The sequence below is a fragment of the Monopterus albus genome, unplaced genomic scaffold (assembly GCF_001952655.1).
Source record: "Monopterus albus unplaced genomic scaffold, M_albus_1.0 scaffold34.1, whole genome shotgun sequence".
Taxonomy (NCBI): domain Eukaryota; kingdom Metazoa; phylum Chordata; class Actinopteri; order Synbranchiformes; family Synbranchidae; genus Monopterus; species Monopterus albus.
Genome location: NW_018127914.1, coordinates 100537 through 122552, shown reverse-complemented (window position 1 = coordinate 122552; position 22016 = coordinate 100537). Strand labels below are relative to the sequence as shown.

Genomic DNA, 22016 nt, shown 5'->3' with positions numbered 1-22016 from the left:
TCCATCAGCTCTCCAGCTCCAACATCCAGTGTGGGAAAACCCTACAGACCCTGGGGGATGGAGATAGGAGCTTTCTGACTGATGTGAAAACTTCATCACAGTCTACATATAGATTAAACTCGCTGCCCAGCTGTGCTGGACTTTCAAGGACAAGACTTTCTATTTTCTCTGCTAAGAAACTGCTATTTTTTCTATGATGTCGACATCCCACAGAGGATAGCTGTAGGATTTTTATTTCCTTGCTAATGTTTTGTATAGAAGAAAAACCAGTGAAGAGGGAGACCACAGCAAGAAAGCAACAAGTGATTTATTGTGTTGATTGATCTCTGTCCCTGCCCACCCCTTTAGAAGTTTCACCCACTGCTGTCAGCCTATCAGGAACGGCTTTCCCAGATGGTCAAATAGTCGCTGCCTATCAAGTTCCTGGGTGAAACTGACCCCCCTCCTTTGTTGTCTTCCTGAGCTGAAACACCCAGTGTTGAAGCCCTGGCTACAGAGAGGGAGGTGTGGAAGGAGGGCGTGAGGTGACGGAGAGTCACCCTCTTTTACAGCATTTTATAGGGTGGAATAACCAAAACCAGGTGTGTGTTTGACTGAATACTGGAAACAGACGTTATCTACCAGCTCGGTTGAAATATGATTTATCCATAACCTCTGCTGTTCACACGGTTTAAACTCCCTTCCTCAAGTTATACTTGCCACTTTTTTTTTCCTCATCTAAATGATGTTATGAGGATTTTTATCTGCTTGTCTGCGAGTTATTTTCTTGTACTTGTTCAACATAGCAACATTGTCAGTCAGTATTTACTAAAGGGGAGTTATTAAAACTAGTTACTAAAGCAGGTCAAAGCAGCTGCAGTAAAACAATTGTCCTTAGACATTTTGAAATCCTAATCTATCATTTCCATTTGATATTCCTTGTAAATCTCACTGAGTTTGTGTATTTTATGGTTGTACAGAGCAAGTGAACACTCACTGAGATTTTCAGCCTTTCACACTTGTTGCTGGTGGTAATGACAACTTCCCTGTAATAAAAGAGTTCAGATAAATCACCTGTGGCTTTATCACTGTGTTTTTATGTGAGTGAAAGTGCATTTGCATGTCTGTTTATCAAGTGCGTATGAATGTGTGGTTTTTTTGTGCATGTACCAAATGTGCCCTGCGATTGTTTATGTGAGTGTGTGCTCACAGTACATGGCGACGCCTGGTATCAGATGAGGCTGCTTGTTTCTCTCAGCGGCCCTCTGTGTGTGCACAGGAAGCCATTAACAAGGAGGGGATATCCTTGACAATAGCAGCCCGGCTGGCCCCATGCGCTCCATGGGAACTAGGGGAGGAGGAAAGAAAGAGGGAGGGAAGGTTGGAATCAGATGAAGAAGGGGGGATGGAGCAGAGATGGAGGGGGAAGAAAGAAAAGGAATGGGGGATCAAAGGAGAGAGCAGGAGAGAGGGACTTAAAACTGTGAGAAAGGAAATGCGCAGAGAACCGCTTTGTCTCTTTGCCATCATTTCAGCTCACACCAGCTGCACCTTCTGTTCTCGGCTCCTACACACCGTCCTCTTTTCTGCTGTACCAAATGTTTACTCACGCACCAACATATCCCTTGTGCTTTCATATGCTTCTCTTAAATGCCCCCTCCCTCCTTCTTCTTTGGCCTCTCTCATCATTCTCCTTAACCTTTCCTTTTATTACTGAGGATGATGCAGGGCCAGGTAGTGATGTAAGCTTCGCTGCTGCCAAAAGCACAGTGAGATTTTTAGAGAAGACAACTTGTCTTTTGTCTCCCTCAGCTGGTCCTAAGTGGAACTTCATCAACACAGGTCGTGGAACAGGATAGTTGTGGGAAAAGTGCTGATATTGTTTATTTAAGCACAAGTAGCAGTAACACATTGTAACAGTGTTCTGCTACAGATAGGATTCTGGCAGACAGAATTTTACTTAGACAAATGGCTTAAATCAAAAGTAACTATACAAATTATGCAGAATGGCAACTTTGATAATGGATAACTATTACTGAAGAATTTTTAATAAGTATTTTAATGTCAAGGTGGAGATTATTTTTATAGCTTCATATAGTGTAGATCTCATTAAAAATTTTGTGAGTAAAGGTATGGAGATATTTCATGGTATCTTTATTGAAGGGACATACTCACATGCTTGTACTTTATGCAAGTAAAACACTTGCACTCAAGTAAAATTGATCAAAATCAGTAAATGTACTTAGTAGCCAGTGACCTCCTTCTATGTTATTATAGCATTGCTGAATGTTTTAAAATGTCTTCCACATAACAAGTTGCCACTTGGCATTATCTCCGGCTCCTCTTCTGGTAACTGGCTGTTGTTTTCTCTTGACACTTCCTGTTTCACCCTACTCTCACTCCACTTTACTTCATCACACCAAATATTTTCACCTGTGCAAAGTGAATACACCTGTGTATGTCCTGTTGCGAGTAGCTCCATCCTTTAGAGGAGCTGCCAGATTATCCTGACTGCATGCTTGACACGCCAGCCAGCATGGTATCTCTGTAAAACCTGAACCAGATCTTTGGATTTGTGTAACTAGCTTTTTCCCTGCCTTGCTCCTCAAAGACTATGAGTAATCTGTGTGATGCCACTACCTTGCCCTTAACAACCATGAGATACATTTATAAAATATTTTTCTGTCTCTCTGGATTACTGGAGTCACTGCCTTTGAATTGAGATTCATGCCTGTGGATGAAGAAGTGTTATTCCATAGTGACTCTGTCTACGAAGCAGGAGCTTTTCCACACACACCCAAGTGATGCTGGAGCCACTTGCACGCCTGGTTCGTTCTGCACCAACTAGCAGCACCCATCCATCTACTTCTCCTCCGCCTGGTTCGTTCTGCACCAACTAGCATTCTCCATTCTCCATTTGAGAGTTACCAGCTCCACTTCCTCCTCGACTCTGGTGCTACTAAGATCCCCGCACACCTGAGATCAGACGCCGACCTGTCCTCATCTTCTGTGCTCGTTGTGTTAATCAAGACTTGTACTCATGACCTGTTATACTGGCCATTTAATTGGGTTCACTTACATTTTTGCAGTGTAGTTTCCACACTGCCCTGATAGCCACCTTGTAAATAAGAAACAGCTTTATTTGGCACTGAAAGGATTAGTGAATCAGTCAGTGGTGGAAGATTAATGCCAAATGTTTACTGGTTCAAAAGCCTTAAATTTGAGGTTGGTTTTTTTTATAATACATGGTAAATTGTTTCACAGCACATTGTTCTAAATTTGTGAACTGTTCAAAGCAAGTGGCACTATGTGAATGCCACACCGGAAACATAACTGACTACAGTTTGTGAAAGAAGTCACTCTGTGAGCCGGTTTCATTCACTGAACCCCAAATCTTTATTAACCACTGCTTGCTCACAAAGATATACGTGGAGAGAGGGAAACACACAGATGGACAGAGGAGAGAAAGAGCGAGAGAGGCAGGTAGGATCGTCACTGTCTGCGGTGAATGTCTGACAGCTGTTACACTTCACTGACTCACATGGCACTAATATTCTGTTATCTTCCCAGCCTTTCTGAAACGCACACACATGCTCACACACATCTACAGGCCTACTGTGTATGTGTGACAGACAGGGTTCAACCTCAGGCTTCAACACCCCTGCTTAAAAAACTATTCAGATACTTTAATACACTCATATACACCTTTACAGATGGAAATACTGTGTTCGTGAATTATTGTTGCAGTGATACCTGTTATGGCTTATATCTTTCTTGTGCCAACCTTTCAGTGGAATTTACAGTGTATTGGATGAAGTGCAATGAGTCCAGTGGGCGTTAATGATGCTGAGCACTACTCTAGCTGCAATGAGTCCAGTGGGCGTTAACGATGCTGAGCACTACTCTAGCCTCTATGAAACAGAGAAAGGTGCAACTTATTTCTCTCTATGCAAGATTCACAGTAACAAGTCTGATCTCAGGTGAAGTTTTCTGCACTCCAGCATTCTTAGGAAGCACTTTCACCTCAGTTGTGTTGTGTTGTGCATTATAGTAATGCATGACTGGATGCTTGTTTCTGAGGAATATACAAGGACCGCCACTGGTCAGGGGTGCTAGATGGACAGAGTTTAGCAAGCTCCTCCTGAGCTCTGTGCTATGATTGGCTAAATGCCTGCACATGTGCAGAGCGTGAGTGAGTGCTTCTACAGTATCTATGTATGTGGAGAGATGAAGAAGTTGCAGATGGAGGAAAGGAGGATGAGGATGGGCTTATTAAATGCTATAGTGTTCTCCTGTGGTACATTCACTATCTACCTCACAGGAGTGTATGTGCAGCGACGGCGCGCAGTTCTCACAGAAAAGCAAACTGTCCCCTTTCCTTTTGCCAGCTTTCCTGTACATGTCCCTTGCTAACTGGAACACCAGGACAAACTGGATGGAAAATCACTCTGACCAAAACACAGATCCAATTTTGCTTCCAGATCTGAGGGGTCAAATGATTAAGTGCCCATTTGAAGGGACGAAGGAATGGAGCCAGACTGCAGGCCTTGTGAGGACACAACCAGTCACAGAGAACATCAGCTTGCTGGCAAACTTACAACAACACCTAAGCCTGTTACCACACTAGAGAAACCAAAGTAAAAAGATTCTCAGGCTGAAAGAAAAACAACATGAGAATGATCAAATTATTACATCCATATAGATATGCAGGAAGAGAAAACGTATATATAAAAATGGCACACTGCAATCAATACTTTGCTGCTTGTATTGTACTGTATATAACAAAAAAAGAAGTATTTACAAAAACCAAGACCCACTGCCATTTGTCAATTTTTCTTTTCTTCTTATTTAAACAGAGCAAAAACATTTTTGGGAAGAGTGGGTGGGAAACATGAATTTTTTTTAAATAATTTTTGCATTTTTTTTCCACCCCCAACCCCATTTGAACCTCCCACTGTCTTGTGGTGGCGTCTCAGGCTGTGGTAGTTTCAGAGTAGTATGGGTGGTATGGCGCAGGAACTGGAGAGGTGGGGACATGTAGGATAAGGTGGGGGTGCTCCTCAGGGTTAGGGTGGTGGTCAGGGGTTTGGAGGTGGGACGTAGAACCTGCTGGGGCTTCTCATTCAATCACTTCTTCTCTAATCTCCTTGTTCCTACGCACCTCCTGAGCATGCCTCTCCTGGAAGAAACACAGATTCAGGATATCATCTTTTTCTCTGCTGCTGGCCCTTTGCTGTTTCTTTTACACTTCATTTTCTTCTTTGGCCTTTTCACTGACAGCTTGATTTATTTAGTCCTCTGTCTCCTGCCCTCCTCAATCCCACCTGAGTAATTATTTATCTCCCAGGCACAAGACTGCACCTTTGTTTTTGTCAGACCCCTAAATGCTAAGTGCTCCATCCAGGAGCTGTACCCTCTAATCCTTTCTTTCTTTGTCTCCTCCACATGTCTTGTTTTCATTATTTTTTTTCCACAGTAAGTTTTTCCGAAATTCTTTTACTCTCCTCTCTCACATGTCCTGTTTACACATTACAAATTTAAAAGGTGTTTTATCAAGTAAACATTTTTCACCTAGCCATTACGCAGTATTATGTACATAGCTCACCGAACTGACAAAGCTAAAGTTAGCTTGCTAGCATATGATCTATTCAAAGCAAAGACTAAAAGAGGTAATGAAATACCTCCTGATATTGATCAAAATGCTGTTTAATAAAGATATGAACAAGGATGATTTTAAATTACTTTTTACAAAAATAACATAATATACACTCAGATTACAAAATGTCAGACTAAATGACCAAATAGCATTGTTTAGCTTAATCAGACACATATTTCCCCTGGTTTACATATATAACTAAAAGACATGCCTACATTTATGAAGGATTGCCATTGATTTTTAATTTATTGTTTGGTTTCCTAAAACAGATCATTTTGGCAGTTATATTACAGATTTAGATGCTACAGTGACCCTGCTACATGTTTGCTAGTAACTGTTTTACTATACACCCTACTAAGGCCTTTACTAGCGAAAACATACCTGAAGATTTATTGGTGCCAGCCGGTTTAGTAAATTCTGAAAATGAAACTAGCCAAAAGTTAAAATGGAAGAACTTTATACTTTGCTGGTGGATTTACAAACATAGCCAATGCAGCTTATTCCAGGACTGTAGCAAACAGTGAGGACGCTGAGGTCATGTCCTCAGGGATTTTTTCTGGTAATCACTGGGTTTTAGTACCCGGGGAGAAATTTATATTTTACACTTAAAAGTTAACACCTGCTGGGTATTTTATTGGCTGATTCTAGTTTGTTATTATTATTACATTTTTGTCCACATACCAACAAATAAAATGTTATATTATTTCCCTGTTTATAAATTAAACGTATGATTAAAATTAATATATTACATGTTAAAATCAAAATAATGTGAATAATTTTGATACTTTATTTTATCACCTCCAGTCCAAATAATCTAGAGACTTGGATTTATGAATCCTGTTCCTCACCTTCTCCTGCAAGCGCTCCATTATGCCAGCCAGGTAGGCCTGCCGGTTCTCCTCAATCTGCTCCATCTTCAGTTGGAGCTTCTCCTCGGCCATGCGGCTGAAGTTGCTGTTCTCCTCCATGGCCTTCAGCAGCACGTCGCGCTCGTGCTCCCGCTTCTCAGCCAGGATCTGGAGTACCTGTGCCTCCTGGGACTGCAGAGGGAAGTGGAGGAGGAGTGACAAGCAGCAGAGAGAATGAGTCAGGGAGAGGGCAGTGATTCACAGAACACCTCTCATTGATTTTTCTTAAAATCTTAGTATGAGTCAGAGCTGCTCATATATTACTATTAAGCATAAAAATGTCATAATGTAAGAGAATGTCTCTCCTTGCCACATTTATCTTCTCTCGGTGTGTACTACAAATTATATAATAATATGCTTTATGTTTGACCTACACTGTTGGACATCTGGTGTTAAAAAAAACTGTCAAACTGTGTTATTGATTGGATGACTGATTTGCTGGTTGGTCGCTGAATATGTCAGCTGGTTCCTCATATTGACATTTGAGTCAATGAGATGCAGAAATCGGCCAGTTTCATGGATGTTCTGGATGCCATGAGAACTGTTGTTTTTACAATATAACAGTAAAATTGTGTAAACTTGATTAGGTTGAATTTCCCCTTTTGTTTTGGGTCAGAACTGGTTTCATTGTGGTATCACAAAACAGCTTTATTACATCTTTTGTGGCTCTTGGCACATATTGAAGCAAAGTAGGATGTGGCAGCTGGGTGCAAAGAAATTGATTGAAAACATCCTTACTCTCCTCCGGTCCTCAGCTGCCTCCAGTTTCTTCTGGATGTCCTCCAGGGAAATGTCCTTCTTTGGGTAACTGGTAATGAGGTGGGCGACATCAGACACAGGGGAGGGCGGCTTCAGGATGACCTCAAAGGCCTGGCCTGAGGCTCGTTTGTTAATGGGCTTGATGTCCATGTCTACACGTGTGTGTTAATGATAAAAAGACAAAGAAAAAAAGCCTCAGTTATCTCTGCATGACTTTACCTTTAGGACGACAAAACAATTGTAATCTTCAGTTTGCTCGTCACGTACCTTCAAAATCACCCATGATGTTTTTGCGGCTCTCAGGGTACAGACAAGAGCAGATGAGTGAAAGAACTGAAATCTCCTTCATCTTTTCTTTGTAAGCTGTGGGGGTAAATTGAAACATATTTTGTTGCAAACTTCCAGTTGCTTGTAAACCAGCATACTGCTAACACACAGAGATGAGATACCATTACCCCACTAACATACAAAAAGAAGAAACCCCAATAACCCACTTCTACTTCCACAGGAGGTCTTTGGTGTAAATATCAAGAGCTTTAGAGGAATAATTATTCATCACATCCCCCAAAAAGAAAACCATCAAAGGGTTTGTGGTGGAGCTGAACTGCCCTGGGTTTTGAGAAGATTTTGCAGCCTTTGTTTTCACCATGAAGGGAGCAGGATTGATGTGCCCATGCCTGGCCTAATTTCCCCGACAGCCAAGTTGTTGCCGTCCCCACAGGATTCTGCACACATCATTAGCTATGCATTTCATTTTGGTCTATTATTTATTAACGTAGCCAGACCAACGCCCTATTGCCTCTGAGCTGTTTTGTGGCTAACACCAAAAAAAAAAAATCAGCAATTAGTTTTTTAAGTAAAAAGCAAAAAACCCAGGATTTACAATCATCTTTGGGCTGTTTCTTCTTTGTCTGTGGCTTATACATCAAGGCTAATAGCTAAGGGTTTAGCTTATCAGCACAACACAGCAATAGGACTGTCCAGCCTGTGGTCCATTTATGGTCCAAAAAGTTAATAGCACTGGAGCAAAGCTGGCAACAAATCATACTTGCTGTATTTGGCAACTTGCACCCTGCTCAGTAGGGAGGGACAAAGGGCACACAGAAAAAAAGCAGCAGATAAAAGAACAACCAACCTTGTCCAACCTTGATTTTTTTTGGCACCTATACCACTCTGTAATGTAAGTCCAGGAGCAGTGGTCCCTGCAGGGGAGAGCAGCAAAAATATCTGCAGCACACTGCAGGTTGTGAATGTCCCTGCTTGTGCACATGGCTGCTGTGTTCTGTCGAGGTACACCGCCTCATGGTGCAGATTTGCATGCCAGCTGTCATAGCACGACACTATCCATCAAACAGAGCGCAAGGCCTGCAGGGCTGAGGCGTGCCACACTGTTTCATGGTCTGCAGCAGGCTACAATAACAAAGCCAGAAATGAGCTTTACTGTGGAAGAGTTTCTCTTTGGTGGAGTACAATATGCAGTGATGATTAATCCAAATCCACTTTTTATAAGTCTATTCCCTGCTCACCCTCTCTTCTTCTCCTTCTCCACTCTTGCATTCTGCCCTGCAGACTGGCAGACGCCATAATAATGTGATCAACTCTCAGATGCAGCTCTCACTACTCTCTGATGGCCTTGTTAACCTACTCCCCGAGGAGGAAATGAGGAAGGGTGAGAACATGGTACAGGCTGAGGAAAAAAAACAAGAAATACTTTGAGCTGAGTAGGAATGGAGATAAAGGTGAAATTTGGCAGTGAGACAAAAAAAATTGTGAGATTTCTCTCAGATTAAATGGAAGAGTGGATGGAAAAATTGCTGGGCCCTTTGGATAGGTTTATCAACACCATCCTGTTATAAACAGAGGATTAAACACCAGTAAAGGGGGCCGCTCCCAGTGGGGCTGTTGACTGCCATCCACTGCCCTGAGGAGGGCTTAATGGAAAAAGCCACCTCATCTTAGATAGCACTTTAATTTGTAATTATCGGACCGTACCATTTCTGCTGACAAGAGGGGGGAACAGAGCTTTTGGAGGGTTGTCATGAGCTCATTATTACTGTGTTTATGTCAAGACCCCAGCAGCCATTATCTGCCACACACAACCCCACTTGACAGCTGAAGACTCAAGCAGTTAACAATTCAGTGGAGCAGGTAATTTGGGTTAAGTGCTAATGGCGCAGATCCACAGAGATTCCTATTTCATGGTTGCCAAGTTCTGGGTGCAACCATTTCTATGCTAAGTAATGTCTTCAAACTGAAAACTTAGATTTATTGTTTAGGGTTGCAACAAACAGTTGTTATAATCAATTAAATTAGCAGATTATATTCTCAATTAGTCATCTGGGTTGAACCATCACAAAATTGTTAAAATATCAAGAAAAATTAAAACCCAAAGATTTTTCATTTGTATTCATATAAAATAAAAAGGCACCAAATCTTTACATATGAGGAGTGAAAACCATAAAATGTTTGACAATGTGATTGTCAGAAAAAAAGCTGCCTCTTCATTTTCTATTGACTGATAAATGAATTGACTGACTAACTGTTGCACATCTCTGGTTCTTTGTTTGGTTTCATTTGAGGTGAGTAAGGTTGGTTTTTACTGTGACTGTATCTGAGTAAATTTAATTTCTTTGTTTTCTTGGAGGATAAGAGCTCACTGTGAACTGAAACTGATCTGTAGCTCTATAATTCAAAACCTTGGAGATATTGCTTTTATATCCCTAATCAAAACATATGAGATTGTGCAAAAATATGAAACTGTAATTCTGTTTCTCCTGAGAGGAAATCTCTTTTGATTCTATAATCCCTGTAGTAATAAGCTCATTCCCAGTGGAGTCAGACATATAAAAATGATAAATGACCCAGAGTGAAATGCGAGGAAGTGTCCAAGCAAATCTGTTGTTGTCAGCTGAGTTTCAGACATGATGGACCAGGTGTTTTTTTCAATAGGAGAATAGAAGACGAGACAAAAGAGACAGGGATGACACAGCCTTAATTTTTCTACTCCACTCCAGCAGGCTGGTTTCAACCAGTCCGCTCTGCAGCCTCACTCTCAGAAAGCTACTCCCCCTGTCCCGACCACAGACACGCAGCCAGCAGACCACACTTCCTCTTCCAATCAGCCAAAGAGCACAGATCATCAATACCTCCTCCCCTACATGCATCCCTCTTCCCCAGCATCATCTACATCCCAAACCTCCTATTTCATCTGTTACCGATGTGTTTTTTCTCTCAGTCCCATCCGCTATTTTTCTTCCACACTCTCTGCATCTTCTGGCAGCTTCAGTTCTGTATTAACCAAAGGATCACATCTCTTTTCTTCCCTTACTGCACTGAACCACAGACTTCATCTCACCTTCCATCTTGTTTTAAAACCCAACCCCCACTGTTATAGGAATCTGCAAAAACATATGGAAGATACCCTTGACAAAGCCACTGTATAAGCAAACTACCTATTAAGGCCCTCCCACACAATGCGACCCTGTTTCACAGCGTTCACTGCCCTCCTGGGCACTTAAACTTCATATAGCAGGACTGGCTCAGCATCTGTTTTAGACACAAAACCCTTTACAGCCAGGCCACCCTGCAACAATATAACCAGAGAAGTATGACTGTATTACCAGAGAGAAATGGGCTATTAAAGAAAACATTATAGCACCCAGGTGATCCAGTCATTACGTGAACAACTATTGGTACATTTTTACAAAAATGCAGTCTTTTGGTTTATAAAGAAATTTGTAAAAAAATACCCATCACAGTTTCTTGGAGCTCCAGGTGATGTCTTCAGGTAAATAACAGTGAATCCCCACATTCAGGAAGTGAATTTTTGGCATTTTTGCTTAATAAATGACTTTATAAATAACCTGTGGCCAGTTATTAAAATAGTTGCCTGTTAATTTCTCTCTACTGAGTAAATAATTAATCACCTGGTTGTTTCAGTTCCAGTCAGTGCATTAAAAGTGCACTATGATGTTCTGTCACAACATATTAAAAGTGCAAATGGGTTCCTGTCAACTTTTTAAACACTGAGGTGATCGTGTTCAATTTCTACAATCTTCCATAAAAATAATTTGTAGATGACATTGAATTTGCCAAACTATGTTAAAATATCTGAACTCTTACCCAGATGTTGATTTTCACAAGTGTGCATATTGCATATACCACCCCTACGAACTGAAGTCACCTCTCCTCCTTATCTTAAAAAGCCAGTCATTTGAACCAGTAATGGGAGGAGGCTGCATTGATCGATGTGGCTCAGTGATAAATCAGGGTGAATTATGAGTCCTGGAGCTTTATGCACATGGCCCATAATGACACTAGTGATGGGGATAATAAGATGAGAATTATAGCTGAACTTGGATATGACCAGTTGCTTGAAATTTATATTACTGCTCGAGCAGCTTCGGTGTCTCTGCACAAAGGAGCAGATTTTAGGGCCTCAGCTGAATGACCACACCTAATTGGATAGGACAAGCCTGGATGATAAGAATCAGGAAACGTGCTTAGAAGCCTTAGTGCATGCAGGTTGTGAGTGCATGTTTATTTGAGGTATCTTTTAGTGTAGGGGCTTTAGGATGTCTTTGTTCATTACTACCCCCAGTTTTCCTCCAAGGAATGAAAAAAATGCAGTCACATGCATATAATGGTATTCATCCCACCTTATAAATTCAGCAGTAAATGTTCATTTACCCATGAAACCGCAAGTATTTTTCTTCTTCCAATGCAGAAGTATTTTATAAGCTAAATTCTTTTCCACAGATTCTAAAATACTACTGGGCTTTGGTAAAAAATAAAAAAGACTCTAAATGAACTCAGTGACCTGCCCAGTGCTGACTGGCATGATGGCTGCTTTCTCCAAAAGTGTCTGCTCCCTGCCCATCCCATTCTGCCTGTCCACAGCTCAAATCATGGAGGAAAGAGGAGGAGGAGGAGGAGGAGGAGAGGTGAATAAATTTAACAGTCAGGGTTTAGTTACCAGTGTCCCTGAACGCATACACCATGCAGGACCCTTATCACTGTCTGTCTGCATGCCCCGCTGTCCATCAAGTGATTAGTCAAACAAAAAATACACAGACTATCTCCTAGACTGTCCACACACACGTTGCACTCTTCTGCCTGTACACACACCCAGTAACACCAACACACTATCTTTATTGTTAAACACGATTATAGTATTCTTTTTCATAAAGCCTGCAGGTCGCATCTAGTGTAAAAAATATCATATCTTAATATGGAAATCCACAGTGACATAAATACAAGGCCTTCCACCTGCCATAACACCAAATCTCATTTCTCCATAATTGACAGCAGTAGTGGTTTTATTATAATAAAGCCTCAACTTCCGCCTGATAATGATTCACTTAAGAACACACATTTATTGTGACATTTACAGCCAATAATCTTCCCAACAGGACTGGAGACTGATCTTCCTAAGACGACATTCATCTTCATCGTCAGTCATAAATTCTTCCCTCGACTGCAAAGCAATTCTGGATAAGGATGCTCTTCTTTCTCTCCCTCCTCTTTCTCAGTCATGCCTTTAGCGGTCACCTACAAAATTGTTTCAGTAGGCTTTACACTACAGTTATATAGGATGGCCTAGTTTTGATAAGGAGATTTGACGCGGAGAAATATTTCCCACCCTGGAGAGCGGCTGGCTCGCTTTGAAAGGACCGAGATGTTGGGTGGGGTCGCTGGCGCTGCATTATGCTGCACGGCTCTGAGTCAGGCGGTAAGGTGCAGGTGCGGCAGGCAGGCATAGACAAAATGCTGCTGTGTGAGGGGGGAAATCGCCTTTCATGAGTTGATATGCTCATTCATTTGGTTTAAAATGAATAAAAATAAAGATGCGTCACTGATATGGCAAACTGAATCCCAAACTAGCTCATATTGATCAGCACTAATCTGAATTCAGAATCAGACAAAAGCCACAAAAATGATTCTTAATAAACAAAATAGAAATTGGAAAGCAGAAAAATGTTGCTTCAGTTTTATAACTTATTTTTTTAGAAGTGACTTGCAAAGGAGTTTGGCCGCTCCCTCTCATCAGCCATCAGCATCCTTTTGTGCCATGGGTGTCGCCACAGCCTCTCAGCATCGCCGAACCTGCGAAGCCGCTGTCATTAAGGAAAAATGTAAAGTGCAAAACTCACCGATTGCGGTTTTAGCCATTCTGTACGGTGGTGCCGGGGCGGGTTGGCCGGAGGAGCGTGTGTCGGTTACTGGATGCTGTGTCTTTGGGTGAAGGGACTGCTGGTAAGGCACTGAGTCAGCAGAGACGAGGACTGCCGGTGCGCACTGGTGGTCTTTTAGGAGCTGCGTCAGGTCAATGGAAATTACTAGAAAGTGACTGGAAGTGTGCGGGCTTATTTTTCAGAATAAAAGCACAATGCCCCAGCATGATTAGGCTTACATAAAGTGACACAGCTGCATTTTACGATCTTAAAAATGTTTTGTTTTGTTTTGTTTTTTTTACTTTAAAACATTTGCATCATTCCTTTTTAAAGTGCTATTTAGATGTAAGTTCATTTAGCTGTAGTATAAGCTCTAACCAGCTCATCCTTGTCCATGCGCACCTCAATATCCACTAGGCTATTTGCGATTTGGCACTGGGCTGTGAAGCCATCCAATAATTTGTGTCATTCACACAACACACGCAGCACATACATTAATATGCCCAATAATTGTAAGAGATTTATTTTGTAATTAATAACAGGAAGTCTCAGCATATAATCAATTGACTTGACACTGGCTCAGCAATGAGCGTTTGTGTGCCTCCTAGAACAGATTGGGAAGCACTCTCCCTTGACGCGCCTCTCCTAACCAAAGCCCTGACAAACCTAATGTCCCCTTGTACTAGAGAGCTCAACCCTGCTGTGAAAGCTGGGTGTTTCCTCTTTGTTCGTCTGGCGATGACCAGGCATCTCTGTGTTGTTCATCTCTCTGCCTATGGAGGTCAAAGAGGAAGAATGGCTCTTGAAAGAACAACATTTAAATTTAGAATACTTTATATTTTACATTTGTACAACATTACGGTTTGAGATTGTGCCTTGCAAATAGTAAGATGATGCTAGTCTGTAAAACCAGGCTGAAGTAGGTTTATCAGTAGTTGTCAAGTCTTCATATATCCTATTTGATGAAACCCAAAGCCTAAAGCATCCTATAGCCTATAATTCATGCAGCAATCATATTGATAATTGCCTCTTTGCAACTAAAATAGCCTATAAGCGAGTGGAATTATTTAAAATAGTTATCACTAGATGGCAGCAAATCTTACGTTATAGCCTATGACAGGGATGGGCAACTGGCGGCCCGCGTCCTCACTCGAAGTGGCCCTCAGATTAATTTCCGAAAATCTTTCAAAAGCTTCCTCCAATGCACAGAATCATTTCCAAATTATTATACAGTTCGCCGATAGATGGCGCTCCCTATGAAAACAAGTGGTTGCTCCGGCCCTTCTTCATTAGCGAGTAAGACAGATAGAGCCATGACAAGCAGCAGAGGTGCAAAAAGAAAAATTGACCAGGAAAATCGTGTCTTTCAAGTAAGATGGGAAACTGATTATTTGATCATAGATTTTAAAGGTAAACCCGTGTGTCTAGTTTGCTTAGAAACGCTATCAGTCATGAATGATTTCAACATAAGTCGCCACTACAACACCTTGCACAAATTTAAATATGAGAAGTATACCACTGCTGCCAGAGCCGCCATTGTGGCCGACCTCAAATCAAAAGTACAAAAACAACAGTATTTTTTTTTTTTTACCAGCGCCACAACCACACAGGAGTCTGCTCTCAATGCGTCTTACGGTGTTGCACTTGAGCTTGCCAAAGCAAAGAAGCCCTTAGCAGATGGCGAACTTATAAAGAGGTGTACCATTGAAATGGCCAAAGCTTTTGGGGACATATAACCTGGTGAAAAACTTTGAAGGGGTCTCATTGTCTCGCCACACAGTGACTCGCAGAGTTTTTGACATTCACGATCATATCGAAGAAAAAATGAAACAAGTTATGTATGACTGCAAGTACTTCTCCTTGACCTTGGATGAGAGTACTGATGTGACGGACGTTAGCCAGCTACTGATTTTTACAAGAACCATTGACATTTCATTTGAAGTGCATGAGGAGTTACTAAAATTGGTGTCGTTGCATGACACCACTTGTCACGATTCGGTTCCGTTGCTTCCTGTCCGGCTTTTATTTTGACATTACTTCCTGTTTTTGTTTCACCTTAGTTTCGGTCTTTTTACGTTCTTCATCACTCACATTAGTTTCACCTGCTTCGTTATTATGTGCACCTGTGTTCACCTCTATTTAGGCAGCGTCCTCCCACAAGGACGCTGCCAGATTGTTCTGGATCCCAGCTCTGACTTTCCAGCGCTATATTCGGTTTTTGGTATTTGTGTTTCTGACTCGGACTGTTTTATTGGATTACTCTGTTCTGCCTTGCCCTCTTATCTCGGACTGCTCATGTGTCTCGGCTTATCGGACTTTCCCTTCGGACTACGCACTTTGGATTCCCCTGGATGTACGTGTTTGCTGGCTCCGACTTGGGACCGATACCAGGGGCACGGACATTTTTAATGCCGTTAATAATGTTGCAAGAGCATACGGGTGCTTTGACAAGCTGTCAGCAGTTGTTACGGATGGCGCACCCGCGATGCAGGGGAGACACACCGGATTTGAAGGGCTCCTTCAACAGAACAGTGCAAACTGCCCTATACTGCACTGTATCATACACCAGGTTAGTAGGCCTAATATTATTATTTGGCATGAAAGACAAACATAGGCTAATTTTAAAGGTTAAATGTAATCTTCATCTATCTCCACAGGAGGCCCTATGTGCCAGGACGCTGGACTTTAGCCACGTTATGGATTTGGTGACTAAAATAACAAATCTCATCCGTGGTGGGAACAGGTCCCTCAGTCACAGGAGGCTTACAGCCTTTTTGGATGACGTGGACGCAGCGTATGGGGATTTACAAATGCACACCGATATCCGATGGATGAGTCGAGGGAAGTGTCTTGAGCGTTTTTTTGCGCTGCGCTCCGAAATACCTGTGTTTTTGGAGGACAGCGTTCGTGGTGATACAAGTGCCTACTGCAGGAAACTCAAAAGACACTGCATTCCTTTGCGACATGGCCTTCCTTACGGACATTACCTCACATCTAAATCACTTAAACACAAATTTGCAGGGGAAACGCCAAAGTGTGTGTGAACTGTATGCACACATGACCGCATTTCAGCGTAAACTAGAACAGTTTAAAGAAGGCTTTTCATCCCGTTTTCTAAACTTGACACACTTTCCCGCCTGTGAGGAGATGCGAAAAATGTCCCTAAGTGCGAGGAATTACTTCACAAATATAAGGCCGACATCGAGAAATTGCAGCATGAGTTCAAGCATCGTTTCCAAGATTTTCACATGATGCAGCCACGAATTATGTTACAAGTTCGTGGACCCCCTCTCTGCTGCTGTCAGCGAGCAACCCTCAGAATTGCAGCTTGAACTCTGCGATCTGTAGTCAGACACATTTTTTTTTTTTTTTCAAGCAAGGCGCAATGAGAAGGGGAATTCATTTTGGAAACTGCTACCAGAGTCCCGTTTTCCCCTCCTGAGAGATTTTGCTCTCAATGATCAGGATGTTTGGGAGCGCATACATTTGTGAAAGCAGTTTTTCAACAATGAAGCACATCAAGTCAAAAGAAAGAAACGGGCTCACGGATGACACGGTTTTTCATCTGATGCGGATTGGGTGCACAGAGTTTGACACTGACATTCAGTCTGTTGTGCACCAGCAGGCAAAGCCCCAGGTATCTCACTTCACTGAGAGAGTCAGGTCCTACTGAAAGCTGTGCATAAGGTAGCATGTATGTGGAAATTAAGAAATAATTAGTTGCACTTTATATTTGGGTGCTGTTTTGCAGTTCTGTGCCATTTATGATTTTGATTTATGAGAGCCTTTGCACTAAAAAAAAAAACTCAGGAATGTGATTATTTTTGTTTCTTCAATCTTTTTGAAATACATTAGAGTATGAAATGTATGCAGTTATTGTGCTGTATGTTGGTTCAATAAACATACAACATGTATGTATGTATGTATGTATGTATGTAAAATGGTAGTCTTCTCTTGTCCATTTTTTTTTGGAAGAGTACTGTCTTATGTGGCCCTCTCGTACCGATGAAGAAAAATTGTGTCCCTCTCCATCATTAAAGTCCCCATCCCTGCTCTAGGTTGTCTGTTCAAGTGTTAGATGTAACTAGTCGCTGCCATCGATTATACCCAAGGTATTTGATAAAGGTTTAGTGTTTTTAGGTTACTGGTTGTTATAATTATGGTGGTGCCATCTTCCTTTGGTGATTCATGTTCAGGAGGAGCTATCTGCAGAAGTTGAGTGCCGCACGGGAAATTGAAGTGCGCATATAAACCATTCTTTACGGCTAGATATTTGTAAACGTTAACTACGTCCGCTTTTCAAAGAAGGACATCTGAGAAGGACTCATAAAAATGAATACAGATAAACGCAATCTAATTATACATACAGAACCTTTAAATATAGCATAACACCTGCATCTTATTCCTTCTAAAATTTAAAACAGCCCTGACCTTAACTGATATTTGTTTCAAAGAAGTTGGACTACAACCTCACAAATCAAACATTTTAACTATATCAAAAACTATTTTCTTATACAAAACAGGAAGTTTTATTTGAAAATTCTCCAAACCAATACAGTAAAACTGTTCGATTCGTAATTTGAGAAGAGATGCATATCATTCACTGTATGAAGCTATGGGCCAGTATCTTTCTATTCCTCCTCAAAGTCCATAAAAAGGGTATGATTTTATACGAACATTGGACATTTAACTAAAAATTTTTCTAAAATGGTATAGTACAAATACTTCACGTTTTGTGAAATTGTAGCCTGCCTCCTCTAGAACAGAAAATCAGTCCCTGTAAGTATTGACTAAACTGTTTTTATGCAGCCTCCGTATCTACTACAAGAGCTATGTTCTTATACAATATTTGACATATAATTTTAAAGTAAAAATACTTTGTTCATTGTGAGGGTGCAGTCTGCCTCCTCTAGAACAGAAATTGTTTTCAGGAATTATGGACCATTGTGGTTTTATGCAGCATCAAACTCCAAAAGAGAAGCTATTGCCTCTTACTAATATTTGAATTTAATTTGAAATTTCTCCAAAATGGCACAGTAAAAATACTTCATTTCTTGTGAGCTTGTAGTCTGCCTCCTCTAGAAGAGGAAAAACACCAGTCCCTGTCAGGAATTATGCACTGAAGTGTTTTTATGCCACTTCAAAATGCACAACAAACACAATTTTCCTATATAAATATTCAACTTTTAATTTGAAATTTCTTCAATATTCATTCATTTTCTACTGCTTAGTACCTGAACGGGGTCACGGGATTTCTTCAATATGGTACAGTAAAAATATTTCATTCCTTGTGAGGTTGTAGTCTCGCAGGTGTAGAACAGAAAAACATCAGTTCCTTTGAGAACTTATGGACAAAACTGTTTGCAACCTCAAAGTGTACAACAGATACTGGACATTTAATTTGAAACCTCCTAAATGATGTAGTACAAAGGTTTTATTGTTTGTGAGGTCGTATTTTAACTCTTGTGGAACGTATAAATATAATGGCAGGACTTTTTAAAACTCAAGAAGGAATAAGCTGCACGCGATAGACTATATTTACGTTCTGGGTATAATTCGATTGAATGCATTTGTCTGCGTTCATTTTCACGTGTTCCTCTCAGATACTTTACTTTGAAAACCGGACGTAGTTAACGCGTTTCCAAATACCGTAAAGAACAGTTTATAGGCGCACTACATTTTCGCGTGCGGCACATGTGCAGTAGGGCCGACCGCCCCTCCGCATTTTTCCACGGAAAAACGAACGACGGCTGACTTGATTGCAATTGCGGACGACGTTAGTTTAGCCAAAGTTAGTCGCACATCTAAAAGGCGCTATATATGCTTCTGCTTCCTCCACGGGGGAAAAAAACACGCAACAGCGGTATCCAGTGTCTCCTGTATGTTTGATACGCACATCATCTCTTTTTCAGTCTCTCGGAAGGTGTTAAATGGTACGTAGAAGCGCGGCTTCTATTAGAACCAAGCATTGCTGCATCTCAGTCGTACATTGTTAGCTTGTGTATCTAAAGCATCGTGTGTTTTACTGCTTGCATCTGAAATATTTGTGTTGTATTAGAGCCGCGCACAGCGACTTTATGATTGACGCTGTTCAGATGGATAGTGTTTGCTACGGAAACGTGGTTTAACCGACACCGCGGTTTCGTGTGTTTGATAGCTAAACTTAAACAGTACACCGCTTATTACATGTGGTGATTTTTAGTGCGTTAGAGCGAAACACGAGCGGGTGATTAGGCTGCTGTGACGTATAGCTACATTAATTACTGTTAAAGATTTCAGTCACACGCGTTGAGACACAAAAGTAGTGAATGTTTGACGTCCCCATCATGTGTGCGCTCAGGCTATAGTATGTTGATTTGGGTCAGACAAATGACAGGAAGTTATTTCTTTGTTGTGTAACTAGCTGTGCAGCTAACAGTGAAGTTTGGTAACTTAAAGCGCCTGTATCCACGTTTTCCTTAAGAACACGGGATAAATAAACGGCTAAAGTAGCTGTGACTGGAGAATATAGCGCAATCCTTTCCTCCACAGCAGCCATATTGGCAGAGCAGATGCTGCCTTCATTAGTGGAGGAATGGGACTTGTGGGGCTTGTCTCTCAGAGCTTTTATGTTACTCTGGCAATGGCCCAGCAAGTTGATCTTCTTCTGAGATAATGGTTGTGCTGAAAAGACAAGTGTAGCTTATTTTCCCAGATGAGACCGAGCTTACACTTCTCAGATCTGTCAATGAGGGCTAATTGCATGAAAGAAAAGCAGGCTGAAAGTGGAAAAGAGACACTTGTGGGTAAAAATCTCATGCTTAGTAAAATGTAGTTTGTGGGAGTATGCCTGAGTGAGGTAGGAATAAGTGGCCTGTATAATTAAAAGTGGCTGAACACAGTATGAGCCTGATTTAAAGACATACCCCAATTTTCACCGTTTGTCTTTTTATTTTTTTATTTTTAGAAAAAGACTTTTTGAGGGTGGGAAACACTTTCACATCTCTCTAAGGAGAAGATTTCTTATTAAAACCTTTTCTGTCATGGAGGTGGAATGTGGTAATGTGCAAAACCCACATTTATGTGACTCACAGACTCGCACACTTTCCCCTTAGGCAGATACTAGGAACTCATTTTAATTTCGCATTCATTTATTTCCTCCATGGCAGCAAATGTATCACGGGTCTTCAGAACCTCTGCATGTTAGACTGGATGGCTGACTGACTCTGACTCACTGTAATTGGACTTGAACCCTCGCTACCTTAGCAACTCTAAAGCCATAAACAACTCATAATTCAAATACTGTAATTACACTAGTGATCTCTAAATTCGAAAAGCTTTTGATGTTGTCAACACATAATTGTCAAGAAGATGACCCCCACTTTTTAAACCCTAGTTTCATATATAAAAAAAGGAAAAAAAAAAGAAATGCTCCTATATCAGGGCTAGTGCTGTAATTTTGCCTGATTAAACCTTTCCCTATATTTAAGGGCTAATCTAATGACACAGACTGGTTTCATGTAGTCATTTCACAATTGTACTGTTCTGCAAGAAATGGGGCACAATGTGAACTTTGGAAGGGAGAAATGTCAAATCAAATCATATCAAATTTTATTTGTATAGTGCCACATCACAACAAAAGTCATCTCAGGACACTTTACAAAGTAAGGTCTAGACCTTAATGTTATCAGTATTATTACATAGGGAAAACCCAACAAATCCCCCTTGAGCAAGCACTTGGCGATAGTGGGGAGGAAAAACTCCCTTTAACGGAAGAAACCTCCGACAGACCCCGGCTCTTGGTGGCCGGCCTTCTGCCTGTATCTGTTCCTAAAGCACAGAGCAGATGCAGTGTGAATAGGCACTTTTCTTTTGCTGCTCAGTTTGTGTGAATCAATATTGCAAAATACATTCATTGTGGAATACAAAAATGTGCAGTCAGTAATCAGTAAATTTATTTTGATTGTCTTTGGTTGTAAAGAGGGTCATGAACTGAACCAGGAGGTGGGATGTTTGGCTTGACATCAAGAGTTTTAAAGTCCCCATGGCATCAGAAGCCTTATTTTATGTACCTCGTTTAATGCTGTCGCCCTTTATCTTATGGCATTTGATTTGATAGGTTGCCGGTTAAAAGCCCTGGTTGGTTAATTGCTACATCTTTTGTCTGACAGGTTATTCAACTTTGCCAGTGTTAAGTTTTGTGTAGGTATCTATCTCAAAGGCTTAGGTTGAGTTATTAAATTAATATAGCTACAATATTAATGGTAACATTTGTTTCTAATAACAATATAAAAAATAACTATATATATATATACAGTGCCTTGTGAAAGTATTCGGCCCCCTTGAACTTTGCGACCTTTTGCCACATTTCAGGCTTCAAACATAAAGATATAAAACTGTAATTTTTTGTGAAGAATCCACAACAAGTGGGACACAATCATGAAGTGGAACGAAATTTATTGGATATTTCAAACTTTTTTAACAAATAAAAAACTGAAAAATTGGGCATGCAAAATTATTCAGCCCCCTTAAGTTAATACTTTGTAGTGCCACCTTTTGCTG

At 41.0% G+C, this 22016-nt stretch overlaps 3 protein-coding genes across 4 annotated transcripts in view; 1 reads left to right on the top strand and 2 right to left on the bottom strand.

The window, feature by feature from the left end:
- Positions 1-22016, bottom strand: part of dtnbp1b (dystrobrevin binding protein 1b) — a 555482-nt gene that overhangs the window by 435002 nt on the left and 98464 nt on the right. The window lies entirely within an intron of this gene.
- On the bottom strand, positions 3352-13617 carry stmn2b (stathmin 2b). Its single transcript, XM_020597569.1, has 5 exons — positions 13455-13617; positions 7570-7665; positions 7282-7454; positions 6484-6675; positions 3352-5158 (listed from the first exon to the last, which is right to left on the bottom strand). Exons 1-5 carry the CDS (start codon positions 13471-13473, stop codon positions 5099-5101), a joined length of 540 nt encoding a protein of 179 aa, XP_020453225.1. The 5' UTR covers positions 13474-13617; the 3' UTR covers positions 3352-5098.
- The window catches only part of LOC109958695 (Y+L amino acid transporter 2), a 17098-nt gene continuing 14216 nt past the window's right edge, over positions 19135-22016 (top strand). For both annotated transcript variants that reach the window (XM_020597555.1, XM_020597556.1), the window contains exon 1: positions 19135-19408. The gene's annotated coding sequence lies outside the window, so the exon portion shown is untranslated. The remainder of the gene's footprint in view (positions 19409-22016) is intronic.

What these genes read in the sequence shown, in the direction of transcription:
- stmn2b (XM_020597569.1), bottom strand. An exon ending in CATCATGGGTGATTTTGAAG is followed by an intron (nt 7,455 to 7,569) that starts GTACGTGACGAG and finishes ACACACGTGTAG; the next exon opens with ACATGGACATCAAGCCCATT. An exon ending in TGGAGCGCTTGCAGGAGAAG is followed by an intron (nt 5,159 to 6,483) that starts GTGAGGAACAGG and finishes TGTTTCTTCCAG; the next exon opens with GAGAGGCATGCTCAGGAGGT.